The 22,248-nt window shown below is 39.5% G+C and overlaps 1 protein-coding gene across 3 annotated transcripts in view; it reads left to right on the top strand.

Annotated features, from left to right (window-relative positions):
* The window catches only part of FAR2 (fatty acyl CoA reductase 2), a 189,411-nt gene that overhangs the window by 107,715 nt on the left and 59,448 nt on the right, over positions 1-22,248 (top strand). For 2 of the 3 annotated variants that reach the window (XM_011979574.1, XM_011979575.1), the window contains exon 2: positions 17,362-17,588. The exons of the other annotated variant lie outside the window; for it this stretch is intronic. In XM_011979574.1, coding sequence (XP_011834964.1) covers positions 17,400-17,588 — 189 coding nt within the window. In that variant the 5' untranslated portion in view covers positions 17,362-17,399. The remainder of the gene's footprint in view (positions 1-17,361; positions 17,589-22,248) is intronic. 3 annotated transcript variants of the gene reach the window in all.

The raw sequence follows: 22,248 nt of genomic DNA, 5'->3' as shown, positions 1-22,248 counted from the left end.
CAACTAGAACTGCCTCTATCTAGAAAAGTAGTAAACCAAAAGCAATACCACATTCTTGGAAAGATTACAGAGACCAATACCACCATCATGGATTGTGCAAGGCTATGACCATGCTATGACCAGCTTAGCAAATACCAGCTAATATATAGCAAATACCAGCTATGACCATGTGACCAGCTACAGAAATGAGGACTGTCATAATCATGAATATCTCTTCCTTACTTTGCTATGAATGTGTGTGTGTAACAAATATTTCTTTCTTCCCTCTCTTGTCCCTTTATCATGTAACATAAGATGTGTTGACTTTTTATTGTAGTATTTGAGAATTGTTAACTTTCCATCATAAAATTTAAGTTACAGATATCACGAAAAAAAAGTAAACATCAACCAAGAGCTTTGCATCCTCTTCTGGGGAAAGGGTTAGTGTGTTTTTGGTTGTACGCAGGATAGTTGTATTTATGTTAAATGGAATTATAACCTTCTTATTGACATTAAGTATGGTTTAAAGAGATGCATATAGGCACCAAGTTGACACGGGTGGACTCGTGATGGTTAATTTTACGTGTCAACTTGGCTGGGCCACAGTGCCCAGGTATTTGGTCAAAGTTATTCTGGATATTTCTGTGAAGGTGCTTTTGGATGAGATTAACATTTACATTGGTGAACTTTGAGTGAAGTAGGTTACCCTTCGTTAAGTGGGTGGGCCTCATCCAATCTGTTGAAAGCCTTATGGAACAAAGACTCATCTTCCCAGAGCCAAAAGAAATTATACCAACAGATGGCCTTTGGATTCAAACTGCAACTCTTCCCTGGGTCTCCACCTTGCTAGTCTAACCTGCAGATTTTAAATTTTCCGAGCCTCCACAAATTATGTGAGACAACTCCTTAAAGTAAATGATTCTCTCTCTCTCTCTCTCTCTCTATATATATATATATATAATCTATAAATATATATATACACACACACACAGATATGTTTGTATATCTCTGTATATATATGTATATGTGTGTGTATCTCTCTCTCTATATGTGTATATATGTATATATATGTATCTCTATTTATACAGAGATACATACATATATGTATGTATATACACACATTCCTCTAGACACATATATATCTATATATGTATGTGTAGATACATATATACACATATATAGAGAGATATATGTATATACACAGATATATACAGATGTAGTATGTATCTATACATATATAGAAAGAGATATCTAGATAATGATTAATATTTAGGTAATGATGTTATCTAGATAACTCTATAGAGAGAGAAATGGAGAGAGAGAGATCCCTCTCAACACACAGAATTCTTTGAATCTTCAAAAAAGGCAATGGAATTACCTAAAGATGAGATTGACTTGATTATTCATAGAATCATCTGCATATAGCAACCAATACTAAACAGCTTTTTTCTATGCTTACTCCATGCTAGCTCAATTGCCATTCTTTCTTGAGTTTACCCATAATAGGTTTGACTGAATGAAATTGAGAGACACAAGCTATTTGATAGCTGAGGTTATGGGCTAATTTATAGCACAGAGACTGGAGATAGAAAGATATCTAAATATCTATAAATAGATATCTCTCTGTAGAGATTGGGTAGAGAAGATAGATAGATGATTGATTGATAGATATCCTGTTGGTCATTTCTCTGGAGAACTCTAAACTAATACAATGATAATCTATTTTAAAAAGCCTTTAATTCTAAGCAAAGCATAAAAAAAATGTGTTGGTTTACTATCCATTCAGTTGAACTCCTGTTCTCATTGGGTTTTAATAGAGCAACCATTCTTTTATTTGTAAGCTGATCCGATTTATAAATCACCAAGAGCAAATAAAAAGCATCACAATTTACATTTAATTGTGCCTCTCTATTTCATTTCATCATCTTCATAGGCTGATGCTGTTTGACTTATAACTTATAACTTACAATATTAACAACAGGTCGCATTTTTATAATGCTTTGCATTTAGCAAGGATGTTTACACATTCATTGGCGGCACTTAACATAGTGTGTAGCACATAGTAGACATTCAATACATGTGTTTAATCTATTATATTGAAATGGTGGGATTTAGGTCATATCCTTTCCTTCTTCGTTTCTGTTAAACTTGATATTTTTTAAAAAGACTTACTAATGTGCTAAGCAGGAGCAATCTAAGAAGAATGTATTGAGGTGATTGCTAAATTTGGTGTTCTTAAGACCAGCTTTGACTATCTCTCCCCAGCTGGGACTGTTTACAAATTGGTTTTTCTTGACTATGGAGTATTGCTAATCCAATTAGTGAGGCCTGTTCCCAACAGCTGTCCACAATTCCCCTGGGAGTTAATATTCCTCTACCAAGAACTTAAAAATTCTCCGGGAAAAACTCATATAACAAGCCCATAGTGAAAAGTACCTAAGTTCATTGATGAATTGAACAATTTGGGGTATACTCAGGAAATTAAGGCAATAAAAAGAAAGAAATCTAGATGAAAACTTTCTTTCATTAAGTGTTTGACAAACAGATATGTGACTGATATACAATTGTTTTTGTTTGCTTTAAGCAATGGGATCTTGCTATTTTAGGGTGGTCCCAAACTCCTGAGCTCAAGCAATCCTCATGCTTCAGTCTCTTGAGTAGCTGGGATTCAGGTATGTGCCATTGTGCCCAGCCTGATATATACATTTTCAAGGCTTGGATCAATTAGATCTTTGTAATTCATCATAAAAATACCTGGCTGTATTGTCACAAATGTGTGAAAACCAAGAACTAAGATCATACTATTCTGCTACAAAATGGGAATATGAAACAGCTACATTTGCTTTATTATAAAAGTTTACTCCAGGCCGGGCACAGTGGCTCATGCCTGTAAACCCAACACTTTGGTAGGCCGAGGTAGGCAGAATACTTAAGGTCAGGAGTTCAAGACCAGCCTGGCCAACATGGTGAAACCCCATCTCTACTAAAAATACAAAATGTTAGCCAGGCGTAGTGGTGGGCACCTGTAATCCCAGCTACTTGGGAGGCTGAGGCATGAGAATCGCTTGAATCCAGAAGGCAGAGGTTGTAGTGGATAGAGATTGTGCCACTGCACTCCAGCCTGGGTGACAGAGCGAGATTCTGTCTCAAAAAATAAATAAATAAATAAAATTACTCCAGAAATTAAAAGGTTGATATCAATTATTATGCACTATTTGACTCACTAGTCAAAAAAATTTACATCTCTATTCAGATGCATTTGTGTGTGTATTAGTTTGCTTGGACTTCCATAACAGAATACTAGACTATACCAGAATGGGTTGCTTAAACAACAGACACTTATATTCTCACAGTTCTGGAGGCTAGAAGTTCAAGATCAAGGTGGTGATAAAATTAGTTTCTGGAAAGGCCTTTCTTCCTGGCTTGCAGACTATTGCCTATTATTCTCTCTGTGTCCTCACATAGCCTTTCTCTGTGTCTGCCTAGAGAGCTCTCTGGTGTCCCTCCCTCTGCTTATGAAGACATCAGTCCTGTCAGATTAGGGCCCTGCCCTGGTGACCTCATTTAACCTTAATAACCTTCTAAAGTTCCTGTCTCCAAATACTATCACATTGTAGGCTAGGGCTTCAACATATGAATTTTAGGGGGACACAGTTAGGCCCATGACAATGTTCATTAATGTCATTTGGGCCACACTTTTAAAAATAACTGAAATATGTCTTAAACTAAGAAAGTATGTTTTGCACATTTTTTTATACTACTAGTGCCCACAGCAAAAGTAGAGACAATAAAATACTGGCTATCACTACTTTCTTTTTTCTTTTTTCTTTTTCTTTTTTGAGATGGAGTTTCATTCTTGTTGCCCAGGCTGGAGTGCAATAGCACAATCTTGGCTCACTACAACTTCTGCCTCCCAGGTACAAGGGATTCTCCTGTCTGAGCCTCCCAAGTAGCTCAGATTACAGGCGTGCACCACCATGCCTGGCTAATTTTACTACTTTCTAAGAACTTCTTTTTAAAGTAGGTATTATTAAATTGCCTTTTTAGTTTATCTTATTATTTTTATTTTATTTATTTATTTATTCTTGAGATGGAGTCTCACTCTGTCACCCAGGCTTGAGTGCAGTGACGCAATCTCAGCTCATTTCAACCTCTGCCTCCCGGGTTCAAGCAATTCTACTGCCTCAGCCTCCTGAGTTGCTGGGATTACAGGCGCCCACCACCATACCTGGCTAATTTTTTGTATTTTTTAGTAGAGACAGAGTTTCACCAAGTTAGCCAAGCTGGTCATGAACTCCTGATCTCAGGTGATCCACCCACCTCAGCCTCCCAGAGTGCTGGGATTACAAGCATGAGCCACCATGCCCGGCCTTACTATTTTTAAAATTATTATTGTTTTTTTAAAACACAGGGTCCCACTTTGTCACCCAGGCTAGAGTGCAGTGGTGCCATCATAGCTCACTGCAGCCTTGAACTCCTGGGCCCAAGGGATCCTCCTGCCTCAGTCTTCCTAGCAGCTGGGATTACAGGCATGTGCCACCATGCCCTACTATGTTTTTTATTTTTAGTAGAGATGGGGTCTCACTATAATGCCTAGCCTGGTCTCAAACTCCTGGCATCAAGCGAGCGTTGTGCCTCAGCCTCCCAAAGTGCTAGGATTACAGACAGGAGCCATCACACCCTACCTAAATTGCCTTTTGAAAGTCATGAAAACATAGTACAGACAGGAAGCAAAGTTCTATAGCCTTAATTCTACTACACTATTATACAATTACTCTCATTTATTTCACTCCTCTCCAATCTTTTCCACTGATAAAAATCACAGGGTGTCGGGAGCGGTGGCTCATGCCTATAATGCCAGCACTTTGGGAGGCTGAGGCGGGTGGATCACCTGAGGTCAGGAGTTCCAGACCAGCCTGACCAACAAGGTGAAACCCTGTCTCTACTAAAAAAAATAAAATAAAATAAATACAAAAATACAAAAATTAGCCAGGCATAGTGGCAGATGCCTGTAGTCCCAGCTACTCGGGAGGCTGAGACAGGAGAATTGCTTGAACCCGGAAGACAGAGGTTGCAGTGAGCCAAGATCACACCACTGCACTCCAGCCGGTGTGACAGAGCAAGACTCTGCCTCAAAAAACAAAACAAAAAATCACAAGGGTTTGTAATAGACATTACATAAGTTTATGTGTAAACTTTTTTCATTGACATTATTTTGAATATTATTTTGTAAATGCTTTTCCTAACATAATTATTGAAAGAATTTCAATGTTTAATTTTGATGAAGCAGAAAAACTTCCATTTACTGATTTTTACAACAAACCAATGACTGTCTTTGATATAATCAGCTCATATTATCATGCCTTTTGCCAGCCAGAACTCTATTTTTCTACATGAGATGTCTCTCAACACACAGTATTTTCTTTGAGCCTTCAAAAAAGCCAACAGAATTATCTGAAAATGAAATTGACTTGATTATCTATAGAATTATCCATATACAGCAACCAATACTAAATGACTTTTCTCTCAGCTGACCCTGTGCTGGCTCAATCATCACTCTTTTTTGTGTTTGCCCATAATAGATTTGGTTGAATGAAATTGAGAAGCTCAAGTTTTGTGAGAGCTAGGATTATGGACTCATTGATAGCACAGACACTGAAAGAAACTTGGTGAAAATGAGAAGTGGGAAATCTTTCTCTTGAAAAATCTTCCTTCATCTCCACTTTGAATATTATCAAGATTTTCCATACATGTAATTTGCTTGGGTCAATGTAATTAGTTATGAATGATTTATTATAAAGTAAAGATTGGTAGGTCATGTTTGTACTTAGCTTCATGGGCAGAAATTTAAGTCTTGAATTTTGACTTTTTAAAGAATGTGCTGGTATGAAATGAAAATTAAAGAAGGTTCTAGGAAAATGGTTCTTTGGCAGAAGGAATTTTTCCCGCTGGAGCACCTTTAGCAAAGTCTGGAGACATTTTTGTCATCACCCCTGGCAGATAGGGTCGGGTGGGAGCAGTAGCTTTTCCCGTCTAATGAAGGGAGGCCAGGGATGCTGCTAAACATCCTACATTGCACTGGATAACTTCCACAACAGAGAATGATCTGGCCCAAAATGTCAATAGTGCCAAGATAAAAAATCCTTGGTCAAGAGTAACATTCCTGAGAGGAAAACCATCTTGTTTCTTTTCAAAAATGTTTCTCTCTAGTGGACAACCAAGACACTTGGATAAATTTGTCTTTCTTACGTGTTTGAATCTTAATTTTTTTATATTCCATAAGAACCACCTAAAGAATAAAGTTCCCATATGCTGAAATCTGCAACAAATGTATAACTTAACACACCTATAATGATTTAATATTTGAACGTCAGTTCTCTAGGAATTAGAACAGACTCATTTTATCACCAAAAAGACAGAAAACTCTCTCTACTCATAACTATGAAAAATTGGTGATCTTTACTCCAGAAGAGAAATGAAAAATGTAACCTTCAGAAAGCCTGTTCATTGCTAACCCCAGTGCCCAGACAGTGCCTGACACATGTAGGCATTCAGTAAAATTACACAGACTGACTCTCTTTTTTCTTTTTTTCATTCAGTCATCCAATATCGTACATTATATAGGATGCTTGAGAGGGTTAGTATTCTGGAGATTGCCAAAGTGACTTAGACATCTCACAAGCCATATCGTGAGCATGAGGGGTAGGAAATTATCCTCTGCTCTCTGCATTAGTAGTCTGAGAAAATGTGAAAGGAGGCCATGACCCAGGGAGCTGTTCTAAAGTAGAAGGAGGACCTTCTGGAGTTGCAGATACGCTACTATTGACTGTAAAACTATTTTAGTTTAAAAATAATTGAATTAATTATTTGATTGAGTTATAGTATGGGTTAACAATTCCTAAACTTAACAAAGTTGTAACATATGAAATTGGATGACAGGGAGCCAAATTTGATAGGTTGCTGCAAAAGTAATTGTGGTTTTTGCCATCGAAAGTAATGGCAAAAACCACAATTATTTTTGCACCAACCTGATTTATAGGCATTTCTGCAATGAGGCATCAAGCCATATCTTGAATGTGGAAGCAAGAGGTAGAAGAAACATCTCTGATGCAGCTTTGTCCTGAGGGGAGGAATTCCTTTTGACATTTTTCAGAATCACTTAAATTGATTAAAATCAGGACACAACTCCTGTGCCACCTCCTCATGACAATTGGGTAACGAGGGCCAGAAGATACTGGCTTGTGTTTTGATTTCCTGTGAAAGCACTCAGTGTCCTCTGCCACAGGATTTATTGTGTTTGGGAAATATCTGGACTCTGGACAGAGCCAGGAAATTCCCTTCTTTGGGGACACATTGAGTCTTCCTTTGTTCCACAAGAAATAGATTCAGAGTAACAAGAGGAAACAGAGCAAAATGGCTAAATAGGAGCCTCCAGTGATTGTACCCCCTGCAGAAACACCAAATTGAACAACTATCCTCATGAAATATCACCTTCACAAGTATCAAAAATCAGGTGAGCAATCACAGTACCTGGTTTTAATATCATATAAGGAAAGAAGCACTGAAGAAGCTAGGAAAGATAGTCTTAAATTCCCTATGCAGCCTCTCCTCTATACCCCCCAGGCAGCAGCCACGTGGAGCAGAGAGATAATCTGTGCAATTGGGGGAAAGAGTGCTCAGTGATTGTGGGACTTTGCATTAGAACTTAGTGCTGCCCTGTCAGAGAGTAAAGCAACACAGGACAGAACTCAGCCAGCGCCCACAGAGAGAACATTTAGACCAGCCTTAATCAGAGACAAATTGTCCATCCCAGTGGTCAGAACCTGAGGTGAGCAAGCCACACCACCACGGGCTAAAGTGCTCTGGGGTCTTAAACTTGAAAGATAGTGTAGGCTTGAAGGAGTACAATTCCTGGGCAAGTCTTGGTGCAGTGCTGGGCTGGGTTTGGAGCCAGTGGACTTGGGGTGCATGTGACCAAGTGAGAAACCAGCAAGGGCAGCCAAAGGAGTCCTTCACCATCCCTCCCCTAACCACAGGCAGTGCAGTTCACAGATCTAGTAGAGACTCTTTCCTTCTGCTTGAGGACAGGAGTGGAAAGAGTGAAGAGGACTTTGTCTTGCAACTTGGAACTCAGCTCAGCCACAGTGGGATAAGACACCAGGCAGAGTCCTGAGGCCCCCCATTCCAGGACCTAGCTGTTAGATGACAATTCTAGACACACCCTGAGCCAGAAGGACACCTGCTGCCTGTAAGGAAAAGAACCAGTCCTGGCAGGATTAGTCACCTGCTAAATAAAGAGCCCTTGTCCCTGAATAATCAACAGTGATAGCCAGGCAGTACTTGCCAAGGGCATTAGGTGAGATTCAGAGCTGTACTGGCTTCAGGTGTGACCCAATGCATTTCTGGCTGTGTTGGCTATGGGGACAGACTCCTTCTGCTTGAAGACAGGGGAGGGAATAGTAGGAAGGACTTTGTCTTGTGGCTTGGGTGCCAACTCAGCCAATGTAGACAAGAGCATCAAGTAAATTCCGAAGGTACCTGACTCCAGGCCCTGGCTCCAGGAAGGTGTCTCTGCACCTGCCTGGGTCCAGGGAAAGCTTACCACCCTGAAGGGAGACAAGCTCAGTTTGTTTGGGGGAAATTAAGAGAAGAAAACAAGAGTCTCTGCCTGGTAATACAGGGAAGTCTCTTGGATCTTACCCAAGGCCACCAAGGCAGTACTTTCATGAGTATGCAACAGCCACAGTGTTGCTGGGTTTGGGGTATTCCCTAATGCAGTAAGGCTGCAGTGACAAAAGACATAGATCACAACACCTAGGTCCTTTTGAATACTTGGAAAGCCTTCCCAAGAAGGATGGACACAAATGAGCCCAAATTGCAATGATTACAATAAATACTTGATGCTTAAACATCCAGATACCAAAGAACATCCACAAGCATCGAGACCACCCAGGAAAACATGACCTCACCAAATGAACTAAATAAGGCACCAATGACCAATCCAAGATAACACAGAGAAGGAATTTAGAATACTATCAGATAAATTTAACAAAGAGATTGAAATAATTAAAGAATCAAATCTAAGAGTCATTGGCCTTAAAGAGGAGGTAGAGAGAGAGAGATCAGGTAGAAAGTTTACTCAAAGGGATAAGAACAAAGAAATTCCAAAACCTAAAGAAAGATACCAATATCCAAGTATAAGGAGGTTATAGAACACCAAGTAGATTTAACCCAAAGATGATTATCTCAAGACATATAATAATCAAACTTCGAAAGGTCAAAGATAAAGGATCCTGAAAGTAGCAAGAGAAAAGAAACAAACAACATGCAATGGAGTTCCAACACATCTTGTAGCAGACTTTTCAGCGAAAACCTTACAGACCAGGAAAGAGTGGCATGACATATTTAAAGTGCGGAAGAAAAAAATCTTTTACCCTAGAATAGAATATCTGGCAAAAATATTCTTCAAGCATGAAGGAGAATTAAAGACCTTCCCAAACAAACAAAAGCTGAGGGATTTCATCAACGCCAGACCTGTCCTGTAAAACTGCTAAAAGCAGTTCTTCAATCTGAGAGAAAAGGATGTTAAGGAGCAAGAAAAAATCATCTGAAGGTACTGAAAGCTCACTGGTAATAATAAGTACATAAACACAGAATATTATAACACTGTAACTGTAGTGAGTAAACTACACTTAAGCAGAAAGACTAAATGATGAACCAATCACAAATAATAACGCCAACAATTTTTCAAGACATAGCCAGTACAATAATACACAAAAAGAAAAAGTTAAAAAGTGGGGAGATGGGCCGGGCACGGTGGCTTAAGCCTGTAATCCCAGCACTTTGGGAGGCCGAGACGGGCAGATCACGAGATCAGGAGATTGAGACCATCCTGGCTAACACAGTGAAACCCCATGTCTACTAAAAAATACAAAAAACTAGCCGGGTGAGGTGGCGGGCACCTGTAGTCCCAGCTACTCGGGAGGCTGAGGCAGGAGAATGGCATAAACCCGGGAGGCAGAGCTTGCAGTGAGCTGAGATCTGGCCACTGCACCCCAGCCTGGGCAACAGAGCGAGACTCCATCTCAAAAAAAAAAAAAAAAGTGGGGAGATGAAGTTAAAGTGTAGAGTTTTTATTAGTTTTCTTTTTGTGTGTGTGTTTTCTTTGTTTATGCAATCAGTGTTAAGTTGTCATGGGTTTAAAATAATGGGTTATAAGACAGCATTTGCAAGCCTCACATTAACCTCAAATTGAAAAACATACCAGGCATATCTTAAAAATAAAAAGCAAGAAATTAAGACTTGGCTTGGTGGCTCATGCCTGTAATCTCAGCACTTTGGGAGACCCAGGCGGGCAGATCAGCTGAGATCAGGAGATTGAGACCAGCCTGACCAACATGGATAAACTCCATTTCTACTAAAAATACAAAATTAGTCAGACATAGTGGTGCATGCCTGTAATCCCAGCTACTCAGGAGGCTGAGGCAAGAGAATCACTTGAACCCCAGAAGCAGAGGTTGTGCTGAGCCAAGATCACACCACTGCACTCCAGCCTGGGCAACAAGAGCGAAACTCCATCTCCAATAAATACATAAATAAATACAGCAAGAAATTAAATCATACCACCAGAGAAAACCACCTTCACTAAAAGGAAGACAGGAAGGAAAGAAGGAAGAGAAGACCACAAAACAACCAGAAACTAAGTAACAAAATGGCAGGAGGAAGTCGTTACTTATCAATAATAACATTGAATGTAAATGGACTATGCTCACTAATCAAAAGTTATAGAGTGACTGAATGGATGAAAATATAAGACCTCATGATCTGTTGCTTACAATAAACACAGTTCACCCATAAAGATACACATATACTGAAAATAAAGGGATGGAAAACGATATTTCATGCTAATGAAAACCAAAAAAGAACACTAATAGCTATATTTTTATCAGACAAAATAGATTTCAGACAAAAACTATAAGAAGGGACAAAGAATGTCATTATATAATGATAAAGATATCAAACCAGCAACAGGATATAATGATTGTAAATATATATGCACCCAACACTGGAGCCCCCAGATATATAAAGCAAATATTATTAGAACTAAAGAGAAATATAGACCTCAATACAATAACAGCAGAGGCTTCAACACCCCACTTTCAGCATTGGACAGACCTCTCAGACAGAAACTCAATAAAGAAACATTGGACTTAATCTGCACTATAGATCAAATGGACCTAATAGATATTTACAGAACACTTCATCCAACAGCTACAGAATACACATTCTTCTCCTCAGAACATGGATCATTCTCAAGGATAGACCATATATCAGCTCACAAAACAAGTCTTAAAACATTTAAAAAATGGAAATAATATCAAGCATCTTCTCTGGCCAAAATGAAGTAAAACCAGAAATCAACAATAAGACCAATTTTGGAAACTATACAAACACATAGAAATTAAACAATATGCTCCTGAATGATTAGTGGGTCAATAAAGAAATTGAAAATTTACATGAAAAAAATGATAATGGAAACACAGCATACCAAAACCTATGGGATACAGTGAAAGCTGGACTGAGATAAGTTTATTCTTGGTAGGTTGTACATTCCTAAACATGTACATTCCTAAACATGTACAAGATTGAACCATTAACAAATTCAAAACCTGCGTAGACCGATAACAAGTGATGAGACTGAAGCCATAATACAAACTCTTGCAGCTCATTACCTGATGGCTTCACTGCTGAATTTTGCCAGACATCTATAGAAGAACAAATACTAATCCTACTCAAAGTATTCCAGAAAACAGAGGAAGGAGGAACACTTCCAAACTCATTTTATAATACCAGTATTACACTGATACCAAAACCAGATAAAGACACATCAAAGGAAAAAAAGGAAAGAAAGAAAGCTATAGGCCAATATCCCTGATGAACATGGAGGCAAAAATCCCCAAGCAAATACTAGCAAACTGAATTCAAGAATGCATTAAAAGATCATTCACCATGATCACATGGAATTTATCCAAGAGAGGCAAGGATGGTTCAACATGTGCAAATTAGTCAATATGATACATCATACCAACAGAATGAAAGACAAAAACCATATGATCATTTCAATTAATGCTGAAAAAAGCATTTGATAAAATTCAACATCCCTTTATTATAAAAACACTCAAAAAATCAGGTATAGAAGGAACATATCTTAACACAATAAAGACTGTATATGACAGACCCACAGCTAGTATCATACTGAATGGGGAAAACTAAAAGCCTTTCCTCTAAGATCTGGAACACAACAAGGATGACCACTGTCACCAATGTTATTCAACATAGTGAAAGTCCTAACTAGAGTAATCAGACAAGAGAAATAGGCTAGGTGCAGTGGCTCATGCCTGTAATCCCAGCACTTTGGGAGGTCAAGGTGGGAGCATTGCTTGAGCTCAACAGTTTGAGACCACTGTGCAGTGTGGGCAACATAGTGGGATCCTGTCTCAAAAAATTTTAAAAAAAAAAAGGAGAGAAAGGAGAGGGAGAAGGAGAAAGGGAGAAAAGGCATCTAAATTGGAGAGAAGAAGTTAAATCAGCCTTGTTTGCACATTATATGATCTTATATCTTGAAAAGCTAAACACTCCACCAATAAACTGTTAGAACTGATAAACAAATTCAGTAAAGTTGCAGAATACAAAATCAACATACAAAAATCAGTAGCATTTCTATATGCCCACAGTGAACACTCCGAAAAAGAAGGTAATCCCATTTACAATACCTACAAACAAAAAATTAAATACCTACAAATTAACTGATGAAATAAAAGATAGCTACAATAAAACCTACAAAACATTGATGGAAGAAATTGACAAGGACACACACAAAAATGGAAAGATATTCCATGTTTATGTGTTGGAAGAATTAATAGTGTTAAAATGTCTATACTACACAAAGCAATCTACAGATTCAATGCCATCCTTATCAAAATACCAATGACATTTCTCACAGAAATAGAAAAAGTAATCTTAAAATTTATATGGAACCACAAAAGACCCAGAACAGCCGAAGCTATCCTGGGCAAAAGGAATAAAACTGGAAGAATCACACTGCCTGACTTCAAATTTTACTACAGAGCTATTGTAAGCAATACAACGTGCTACTGGCATAAAAACAGACACATAGACCAATGGAACAGAACAGATAATCTAGAAACAAATCCACACACCTAGAGTAAATTCATTTTTGACAAAGGTGCTGAGAACATACACTGGGGAAAGGACAGTCTCTTCAATAAATGGTTCTGGGAAAACTGGATATCTATATGCAGAAGAATGAAACTAGACCCCTATCTCTTGCCATTTGCAAAAATCAAAACAAATTGGATTAAAGATTTAAATATAAGACCTCTAACTATGAAACTGCTGCAAGAAAACATCAGGGAAAGTCTCCAGTACATTGGTCTGGGCAAAGATTTCTTGAGTAATACCCATAAATGTAGGCAACAAAAGCAAAAAATGGACAAATGAGATTACAAGTTTAAATGCTTCTGTACAGCAAAGGAAACAAACAACAAGGTAAAGAAGCAACCCACAGAATGAGAGAAAATATTTGTAAACTATCCATCTGACAGGGGATTAAGAACCAGATATATAAGGAACTCAAACAAGTCTACAGAACAAAATCTAATAATCCTACTTAAAAATGGGTAAAAATCAAAATAGACATTTCCCAAAAGAAAACATACAAATGGACAACAGGTATATGAAAAGGTGTGCGACATCACTGATCATCAGAGAAATGCGAATCAAAACTACAGTGAGATATCATCTCACTCCGGTTAAAATGGCTTTAATCCAAAGACAGACAATAACAAATGCTGATGAGGATGTGGAGAAAATTGAAGCATCATATACTGTTGATAGGAATGTACATTAGTATAATCACTATGGAGAACAGATTGGAGGTTCCTCAAAAAACAAGAAATGTACCATATGATCCAGCAATCCCACTGCTAGGTATATACCCCAACAAAAGGAAATCAATATATCAAAGAGATATCTGCACTCCCATATTTATTGCAGTGTTATTCACAATAGCCAAGATTTGGAAACAATCCAAGTGTCCATCCATAGATGAATGGATAAAGAAAATGTGGTAAATATACACAATGGAGTACTATTCAGCCATAAAAAGAATGAGATCCTGTCATTTGCAACAACATGGATGGAGGACATTACGTTAAGTGAAGTAAATCAGGTACAGAAAGACAAACTTGACATATTCTCACTTATTTGTGGGAAATAAAAATGAAAACAATTGAACTCATGGACAAAGAGAATAAAAGGATGGTTATCAGTGGCTAAGAGGGATAGTGTTGAAGAGAGTGGGTAATGGGAACAAAAATACAGTTAAGCAGAATGAATAGGACCTAGTATTTGATATCAAAACAGGGTGACTAAGTCAACAATAATTTATTGCAAATTTAAAAATAACCAAAATAATATAATTGGGTTGTTTTAACAAAAAGAAAGGATAAATGTTTGAGGTGATGGGTACCCCCCTTACTCTGATGTGATTATTATACATTGCATGCCTACATCAAAACATCTCATGTGCCTTATAAATATACATACCTACTATGTACCTAAAGGTAAACACTATAGGCTCATTAGATATATCTTACTTTAGATAGAAATCTCTAAAATTTTAGATCATACAATGCAAAACTGTGTCTGGGGTCAAAATATCCTAACAGTATATTTCCATTTCTAGTAAATATGACTTTACTAGAGTATATGATAAGAGAAGCATGTGATATCTTCAGAACAAATGAGGTTGGGAAGTCACCCTCTCCAAACTCAATTTTCCTTCTATTTTTGTGCCAACCACATTTATTTATGCCTAATATCCTATTAAAGAAGTAGGATACCTCAACATTTTTAAAGAAATAGGCAAAATTTATCATGAAGTATCGTTATATTTGGTGAAAATACTTGGCTGTTATGATTGATTAAGTTTTAAATTGACTCCTTTTATTTGCAAAAGAAAATGGGTATACACAATGTACGAGACAGGACATTTAAAATAAATGCCAAAAAGAAAAGCCAGAAACCATTAAGAAGAAAAAATATAAAATCAGTGACTATGCTAATAGCCAATATTTGAGTCTACGCTATAGGCAACATATATTGCTAAGGGTTTTGCATGTATTCACTCATTCCATCCTTACCACAGCACTATTAAGTGGATACTTTCATTTCCCATATTTTTCTGATGAGTGACTGAAGAGAGGTTAGTAATTTCCTGAGATCACACAGCTAATAAGCGGTAGAACTGGGATTTTACTTCAGACAGCCTTGCTTAGAATTGAATGCTAATCTTGGGTGCTATTCTGCTCTCCTAACTCGGGGACACTATTCTGAGCTTCAAAGCAGGCAAGGCAAGAATATTCAATACTGTTTCCGAGTGCTAAATTCTTGAGAAAGTCCCTGGGTGAATTGTAATATACTCATGTAACATTATGTAATATGACAAAAACAAGATCCAAAAGTGTTGTTCATAATATTTCTCTCATCCACCCTCAACAAAGGGAGCTCAAATAGTAACTCAGTGAACACAGCTAATGTGATTTGAAATCCAGATTTCCTAAAATGAATAGCATTGATGATTGAGTGTAATTTCTGTCATTGATCCCTGTTTTAGTTACTTCATAGCAAGTGCAGCAGTCTGTGATGATCTTGTTTATATGTTTATTTGACTTTGCATTGCTGGCCTCCCCTGCTAGAGTGACAGTACGGACCAGTCTGCTTTGTTCATCTGCATGTCTTTAGAACTTAGCATAGAGTCTGGAATGGTAGGTACTCAAAAATTTTTTTTTTAGTAAATAATCCCTCAAAGGCAAAGAATTCCATCTAAGAACATGGCCTCAAGATCTTCAAAATATAAATTATGACTAAGAAGAGTCATTGTTGCTTAAGGACTAGCAGAGCATTCAGGACTAGAGTTGAAGAGCAGGGTATTGACTCTTTTAGTTGTTTTTTTCTTCTTTATAAGCCCTAATGTCAGGGCCTGTCCCTGGAGCTGTTCTGCAGGATCCACCCAAACCCCGTCCAAAGAGGCAGTTGAGCCTTCCCACAGCTCACAAACTGAGTGGACAGAAAGGAAGATCTTCCCCACACCTCCAGCACTGTTTAGTTCAAAACTCTCTCCTACTGTCTCCAGTCATCTCCAACCTGAACTGAAAGACAAAACATTTCATGTTGCATTTCTGCAGCAAGAGTTGCATCTGGCTTCCCGCTACCAGATTCGTTTTTCCTCAGCACTTCTGCAAACACAGGACTTACGTGGACAAACCAAGCCCTGCATGGCAACCCATGCTATTTCAGGGCACACCAAGGCAAGTGGGCTGTGGCCTCCCTTTTCAGCCTCCTCCACCTTTGCTTTTCAGTGTCTCCACTCCATGAACAGCATATGAGGGGGAAAAAAGTGGCACTCGACCTAGACCCATTTTCAACTTGAGGAAGAGATTAACAAAACTATATTATTTGTTCCAATTTTTTTTTTTTTTTTTTTTTTTTTTGAGATGGAGTCTCGCTCTGTGGCCCAGGCTGTAGTGCAGTGGCCGGATCTCCGCGCACTGCAAGCTCCGCCTCCCGGGTTCACACCATTCTCCTGCCTCAGCCTCCCGAGTAGCTGGAACTACAGGCGCCCGCCACCTCGCCCGGCTAGTTTTTTTGTATTTTTTAGTAGAGACGGGGTTTCACTGTGTTAGCCAGGATGGTCTCACATCATAATTTTTAAAAACTTGATAGCTGTTCTAAGCTTTGGTTTCACAAGCTGCAGGGCCAGTCCTAACCTTCTCATTTATATCATGTAACACCGCATCCTTTTATTTCCCCTAAGCACGCTGTGCCACACCGCCGCACCTTTGCCCTTGCTCTTTCCTTGGCCTGGGACACCCTGACCCCAGCCCTTCTCTGCCTTCCAAGTTTCAGCTCAGATGTCATCACCCACAGACACTTTGAAATTTCCAGATGCTGCTATGTACCCCTTTCATGTCTCCCTTTGTTTTAGCACTTATTGTATTGTTTTTAACAGTCTATTTATTGTCTGCCTCCTCCATTAGACTGTAAGCAATTCCTTGAAAGCAGGAACCATGTCTTTCTCATTTCTTGCTCACAGTTCCTGGCATAAAGTCTAGCATGTAGAGAGAACTCAATAAATATTGATTGGAATGAGTCGTATTGCCTAAAAGCCATCATGCTCTCACTGTCTGATCTACTTTTTTCTGCATTCAAAACTCCTGGAAGCAACAGAAACATGTTAAGTGACTTGGAATATTAGAACTTCTAAAAATGTAATCTTTTGTTATTTCTCTTCCTTTTCAGGAGCCTCTTTCAGGATCTATAAAAGAAAGGGAGGAATCATGTCCATGATTGCAGCTTTCTATGGCGGCAAGTCCATTCTCATCACGGGGGCCACAGGCTTCCTGGGCAAAGTGCTGATGGAGAAGCTGTTTCGCACCAGCCCGGACCTGAAAGTCATTTACATCCTTGTGAGGCCCAAGGCTGGCCAGACACTGCAGCAGAGGGTTTTCCAGATCCTAAACAGTAAGGTATGCCTTATAGGAAAGCGTGTGTCATGGGCAATGCCTTAGGGCAAGATGATTCACTACAATGTTCTCTCATAGCCCCGTATTGCAAGTGGGGACCAGGCTACCTGCACAGGTAGAGGAAGGCAGACAAAACAAGACAGCAACCAGCTGCTGGTGGAAATCGGTGTTTTCCCAAAAGAGGGAAAAAAGTGCTTAGTTTCAGTCCAGGGCAGGTGAGATCGCCTATGTTCTGGAAACTACTAAGTATCAAAATACTCAGACTCCCCGAGTGGATGGTTCAGGCTTAATATCTGCTGCAAGTTCATCTGAACTCTTCACTAATTTTCTTTTAAATTTAAGATTGTTTTTCTTCCCCGAATTTTTTGGATATTCTTCTATGTTCTATTCTATTGCTTAGGGAGCAGATGTGACTACTAAATACCCATGCAGTAATACTTTCCGTTGTCTAAACTTTACAAGGTTTAGCTGTTATATATTTTATTTAAGGAAACTTTTGATATTTCTATTATCCCATAAGTTCTTCTAAGGTAAAAACATTGGAAATAAAATATTATATCTGTGAATGAGCATTTGGATATCAAACCCTCTCTCCTCTCAAAAAAAAAAAAGACATTATGCATATTCTCTGGTTTTAATTTATAAATTTCAAGGCAGTGTAACCTTGGGTCTCAAACATATCTGGGTTCAAATTCTTGCTTATGAATTTGTTGTCATATTACCTCTTAACCTTCAGAGTTTAGATTTTCAAACTTTCTGATGTTTTAAATAAAAACAACAACTACCTTCATAGGGACTAAATGAGAAAATGTACATATGTTGTTCATAAGGCACTTTGGAATATAGGGGGTGACATAAGACTGGCAAAAAGAAAATTCGAAGTTTCTTTTTTTACAATCTCCTTTCCAGTGTGTAGGAATGCTAACATCTATGATGCACATGTATCTGATGGCACAGCACATTGTCGACTGCCCAGAAACAGATGATCAAATTTATCTGCTTGCAACAGAATACGATTTTGGTACAAATCATCATCAAGCAAATTGGAAAAACCTCACATCATGACTTGACTCAGCAGTGGGACAAAATAATCCTAACAGCTAACATTTACTGGATACTTAGTACATGGCACCTACTATCCTAAGGTCTTTTCACACCTTACTTCATGTATCTTTGCGATAACCCTGTGAAGTAAGAACCATTACTATTCTCATTTTATAGATGGGGAAACTGAGGCCTGAAGTGTTAACTTACCAAAGGTCTTCTACCTAGTAGAGGAAAAATCGGATTTCCAACCCTACAGCCTGACTCTAAGGCCAGCACACTTGCTTCTGCCCCACACTGCCTTTGGGATAATTAATGGTTCTTAAAAGGCTGATATGACATAGAACCAAAACCTAGAATAAATTCCCAGATCCCTCTTCAGACAGCTTTTCTCAGTTATCTACCCCTAATGGACTTTGTTTTCTTGGGGTTGATCTTCTCATGGAGTATCTTAATGGTGTTCTCTGTGTTTCCCGAATTTGCGTGTTGGCCTATCTTGCTAGGTTGGGGAGGTTCTCCTGGATAATATCCTAAAGTGTGTTTTCCAGCTTGCTTCCATTCTCCCCGTCTCCTTCTGGTACTCCAATCAATTGTAGGTTCGGTCTTCTTATGAAGTCCCATATTTCTTGGAGGCTTTGTTCATTCCTTTTCATTCTTTTTTCTCTATTCTTGTCAGCATGTCTTATTTCAGTAAGGTGGTCTTCAGACTCTGATATCCTTTCTTCCACTCAGTTGATTCAGCTGCTGATAGCTGTGTATGCCTCACGACATTGTCGTGTTGTGTTTTTCAGCACCATCTGGTCCTTTATGTTCCTCTCTAAACTGGTTATTCTAGTTAGCAATTTCTCTAACCTTTTATCAAGATTCTTAGCTTCTTTGCATTGAGTTAGAACATGCTCCTTTAGCTCATCATAGTTTTATTACTCATCTTCTGAAGCCTACTTCTGTCAATTCGTCCATCTGATCCTCCGTCCAGTTTTGCACCCTTGATAGAGAGATGTTGCGATCATGTGGAGGAGAAGAGGCACTCTGGCCTTTTGGGTTTTCAGCATTTTTTCCGTTGATTCTTTCTCATCTTTGTGAGTTTGTCCAGTTTCAGTCTTAGTGGCTGCTGACCCTTGGATGGGGTTTCTGTGGGGGCCTTTTTGTTGTTGTTGTTGACACTATTGTCACTTTCTGCTTGTTTTTCTTTTAATAGTCAGGTACCTCTTCTGTAGGGCTGCTGCAGTTTGCTGGGGGTTTGCTTCAGGCCTTATTCATCTGATTTGCTGCTGTGCCTGGAGATGTCACTCAAAGAGGCTGCAGAGCAGCAAAGACGGGTGCCTGCTCCTTCTCCTGGGACCTCTGACCTCAAGGGGCACCAGCCTGATGCCAGTAGGATTGTTCCTGTACAGGGTGTCTGACAACCCCTGTTGGAAGGTCTCACCCTGTTGTGGCAATGGGAGCAGGACCCTTTAATGAACCACTTTGTCCCTTGGTGGAGAGGGTGTGTTTCACTGCAGGGGAACCCACTTGTCTGGGTTGCCCTGATTCCTCAGAACTACCAGGAGGAGAGACTAAGTCTGCTGGTCCACAGAGACTGCAGCCACCCCTCCCCCTAGGGGCTCAGTCCCAGGGAGATCAGAATTCTGTTCCTAAGCCTCTGGCTAGAGTTACTGGAGATCCTGCAGGGAAGCCCTTCCCCCACCACTGAGGAAGGATGGGTGGGGGTTAGACCTGAAGAGGCACTCTGGCCACAGACTGCCACAGTGTGTGTGTGGCTGCCACTGTGTGTAGGGCTGTGGGGACAAGTCTTGGGACCAAGCCACCCAGCCTCCCTGGCACCAGCAGGGGAAAAGCACAGCCTGGAGCTATAGAAACGGGTGCCGCCCTTCCCCCGCCCAGGGAGCTTAGCCTGTTAGGCAGTTGCCAGTCCCAGTGCTGGCTGCTGACCCTCCCCCAAGGAGCTCAAATGGCTTAGACAGCAGGAAGTGGCAGCCAGTGCTGGTCGCCCCTCTGCCCCCAGGAGTTCAGTAGGCTTCAGCAGATTTTAGCTGAGAGGCTGTAAGAATCTACGCTTTCTTGAGTTGGGACGGTAGGCCCTGGTGGCGTGGGTTCCCCAGTGGGCTCTTCCGACCCGTAGGTTGCACCGTTCCATGGAAAAAGCAGTTTCCCCGGCTGGGCAGCACGCTCACTCACCACCTCCCTTGCCTAAGGGGAGAGCATCCCCCTTCCTCCTGTGGCTCTCAGGTGGGCAACCGCACCATACTGCTCTTCCTTCTCTCTGTAAGTCACGCTAGCCTTCTAGTCAATTTTGATGAGAGAACCTGGATACCTCGGTTCCTGGCGAAGGATTCACATGCTTATTATGTTTGTTTTTCGACGGGAGCCTCCAATCACTGCTGCTTGTAGTAGGTCATCTTGGCCCCACCTCTGGACTTTGTTTTCATCATATAGCAGACATTTCATGTTAACCTGGTACCTTTGTTGCCAACTATGGGCTTCTAGATAAATATTGTGGCAGAGAGTCTTGTGGTCAACCCAATCTTTACCTACCGCTTCTTTCAATGCAGTGTTTTTTATAACACAGCAGCATTGATTTTGTTCTGGAAATCGTGATTATACTCTAGGTAACTTATCTGTAAAACTGCCTTGCAAATCTCAGCACCTGTTTTCACTTTGGGCTATTTATTGTCAGCTGTTGACTTTTATGAACAGTGGTTCTCAAAGTGTGGTCCCAATAGCAGCAGCATTCAGTATCACCTGAGAACTATCTGTTGTGATCAGATGGTACTTAACGGCCTGGGCTTCAGAGGCAGACAGACTTGGTTGTGAATCTCCATGCGACCAATTATGAGTTGTGTGATAGTGGACTAGATACATACTTTGCTGAGCCTTGGTTTCTTTATGTTTAAAGTGCTGTAATAATACCTTGCTTACCCAGGGAGTCTCTGCGTCTTTCTCTCTCTTTCTCTCTTGCCCTCAAGGCTTTCTGGATTTAAGGTATGGCTTTCACCACTATTTCCTAGGGCCTCACTTTTTACTAAGTTTACTAAGTTTACTAAGTAGGGCTGTATACTAAGTTATGCCAAAAAAAAAAAAAAGTGTTTTTTTCCCCCATAAATTTTTCCCTCAAAGAGTTGTGGGAGGAAGGGAATCTGATGTGTATAATATAGTTGAAAAATGCATCTGTGGTAGATCACAAACCATGTTGACATGGCCATTCTGTGGGTAACAAGAACAGATTCTATCACTTGATTTTTAAAACACAAGCCATTAGCTATGCAAGTGTCTACTTTATTATCACTATATGGAATCTGATAACTGTAAAGAGATTTTCCATGGAAAAAATTATCTGCTTGATTTTATTGCTGTGTATCCCAAAACTGAAAAGTTTTTGCTACACAAATTGTATATGTTTCAGAATATAAGAATGCTGTTGCTGATTGGCTGTGGATAAAGCTCTGTGCAAATAAGGAATTACGCAAGAAGCAGTTACTAGCCATCTATGAGATTCAAGATATTATCGCTTGTATTCCTTGAAATTGGAAATTCGAAATAAAGACAAGACAGATACAATTATATTCTTTAAGTTATGGGGATGAGCTATTTTTGAAAGGTGAAAGAAACCTCTAGATTA

The sequence above is a fragment of the Mandrillus leucophaeus genome, unplaced genomic scaffold, assembly GCF_000951045.1.
Source record: "Mandrillus leucophaeus isolate KB7577 unplaced genomic scaffold, Mleu.le_1.0 Scaffold203, whole genome shotgun sequence".
NCBI lineage: Eukaryota > Metazoa > Chordata > Mammalia > Primates > Cercopithecidae > Mandrillus > Mandrillus leucophaeus.
This window is presented reverse-complemented; position numbering and strand designations above follow the sequence as displayed.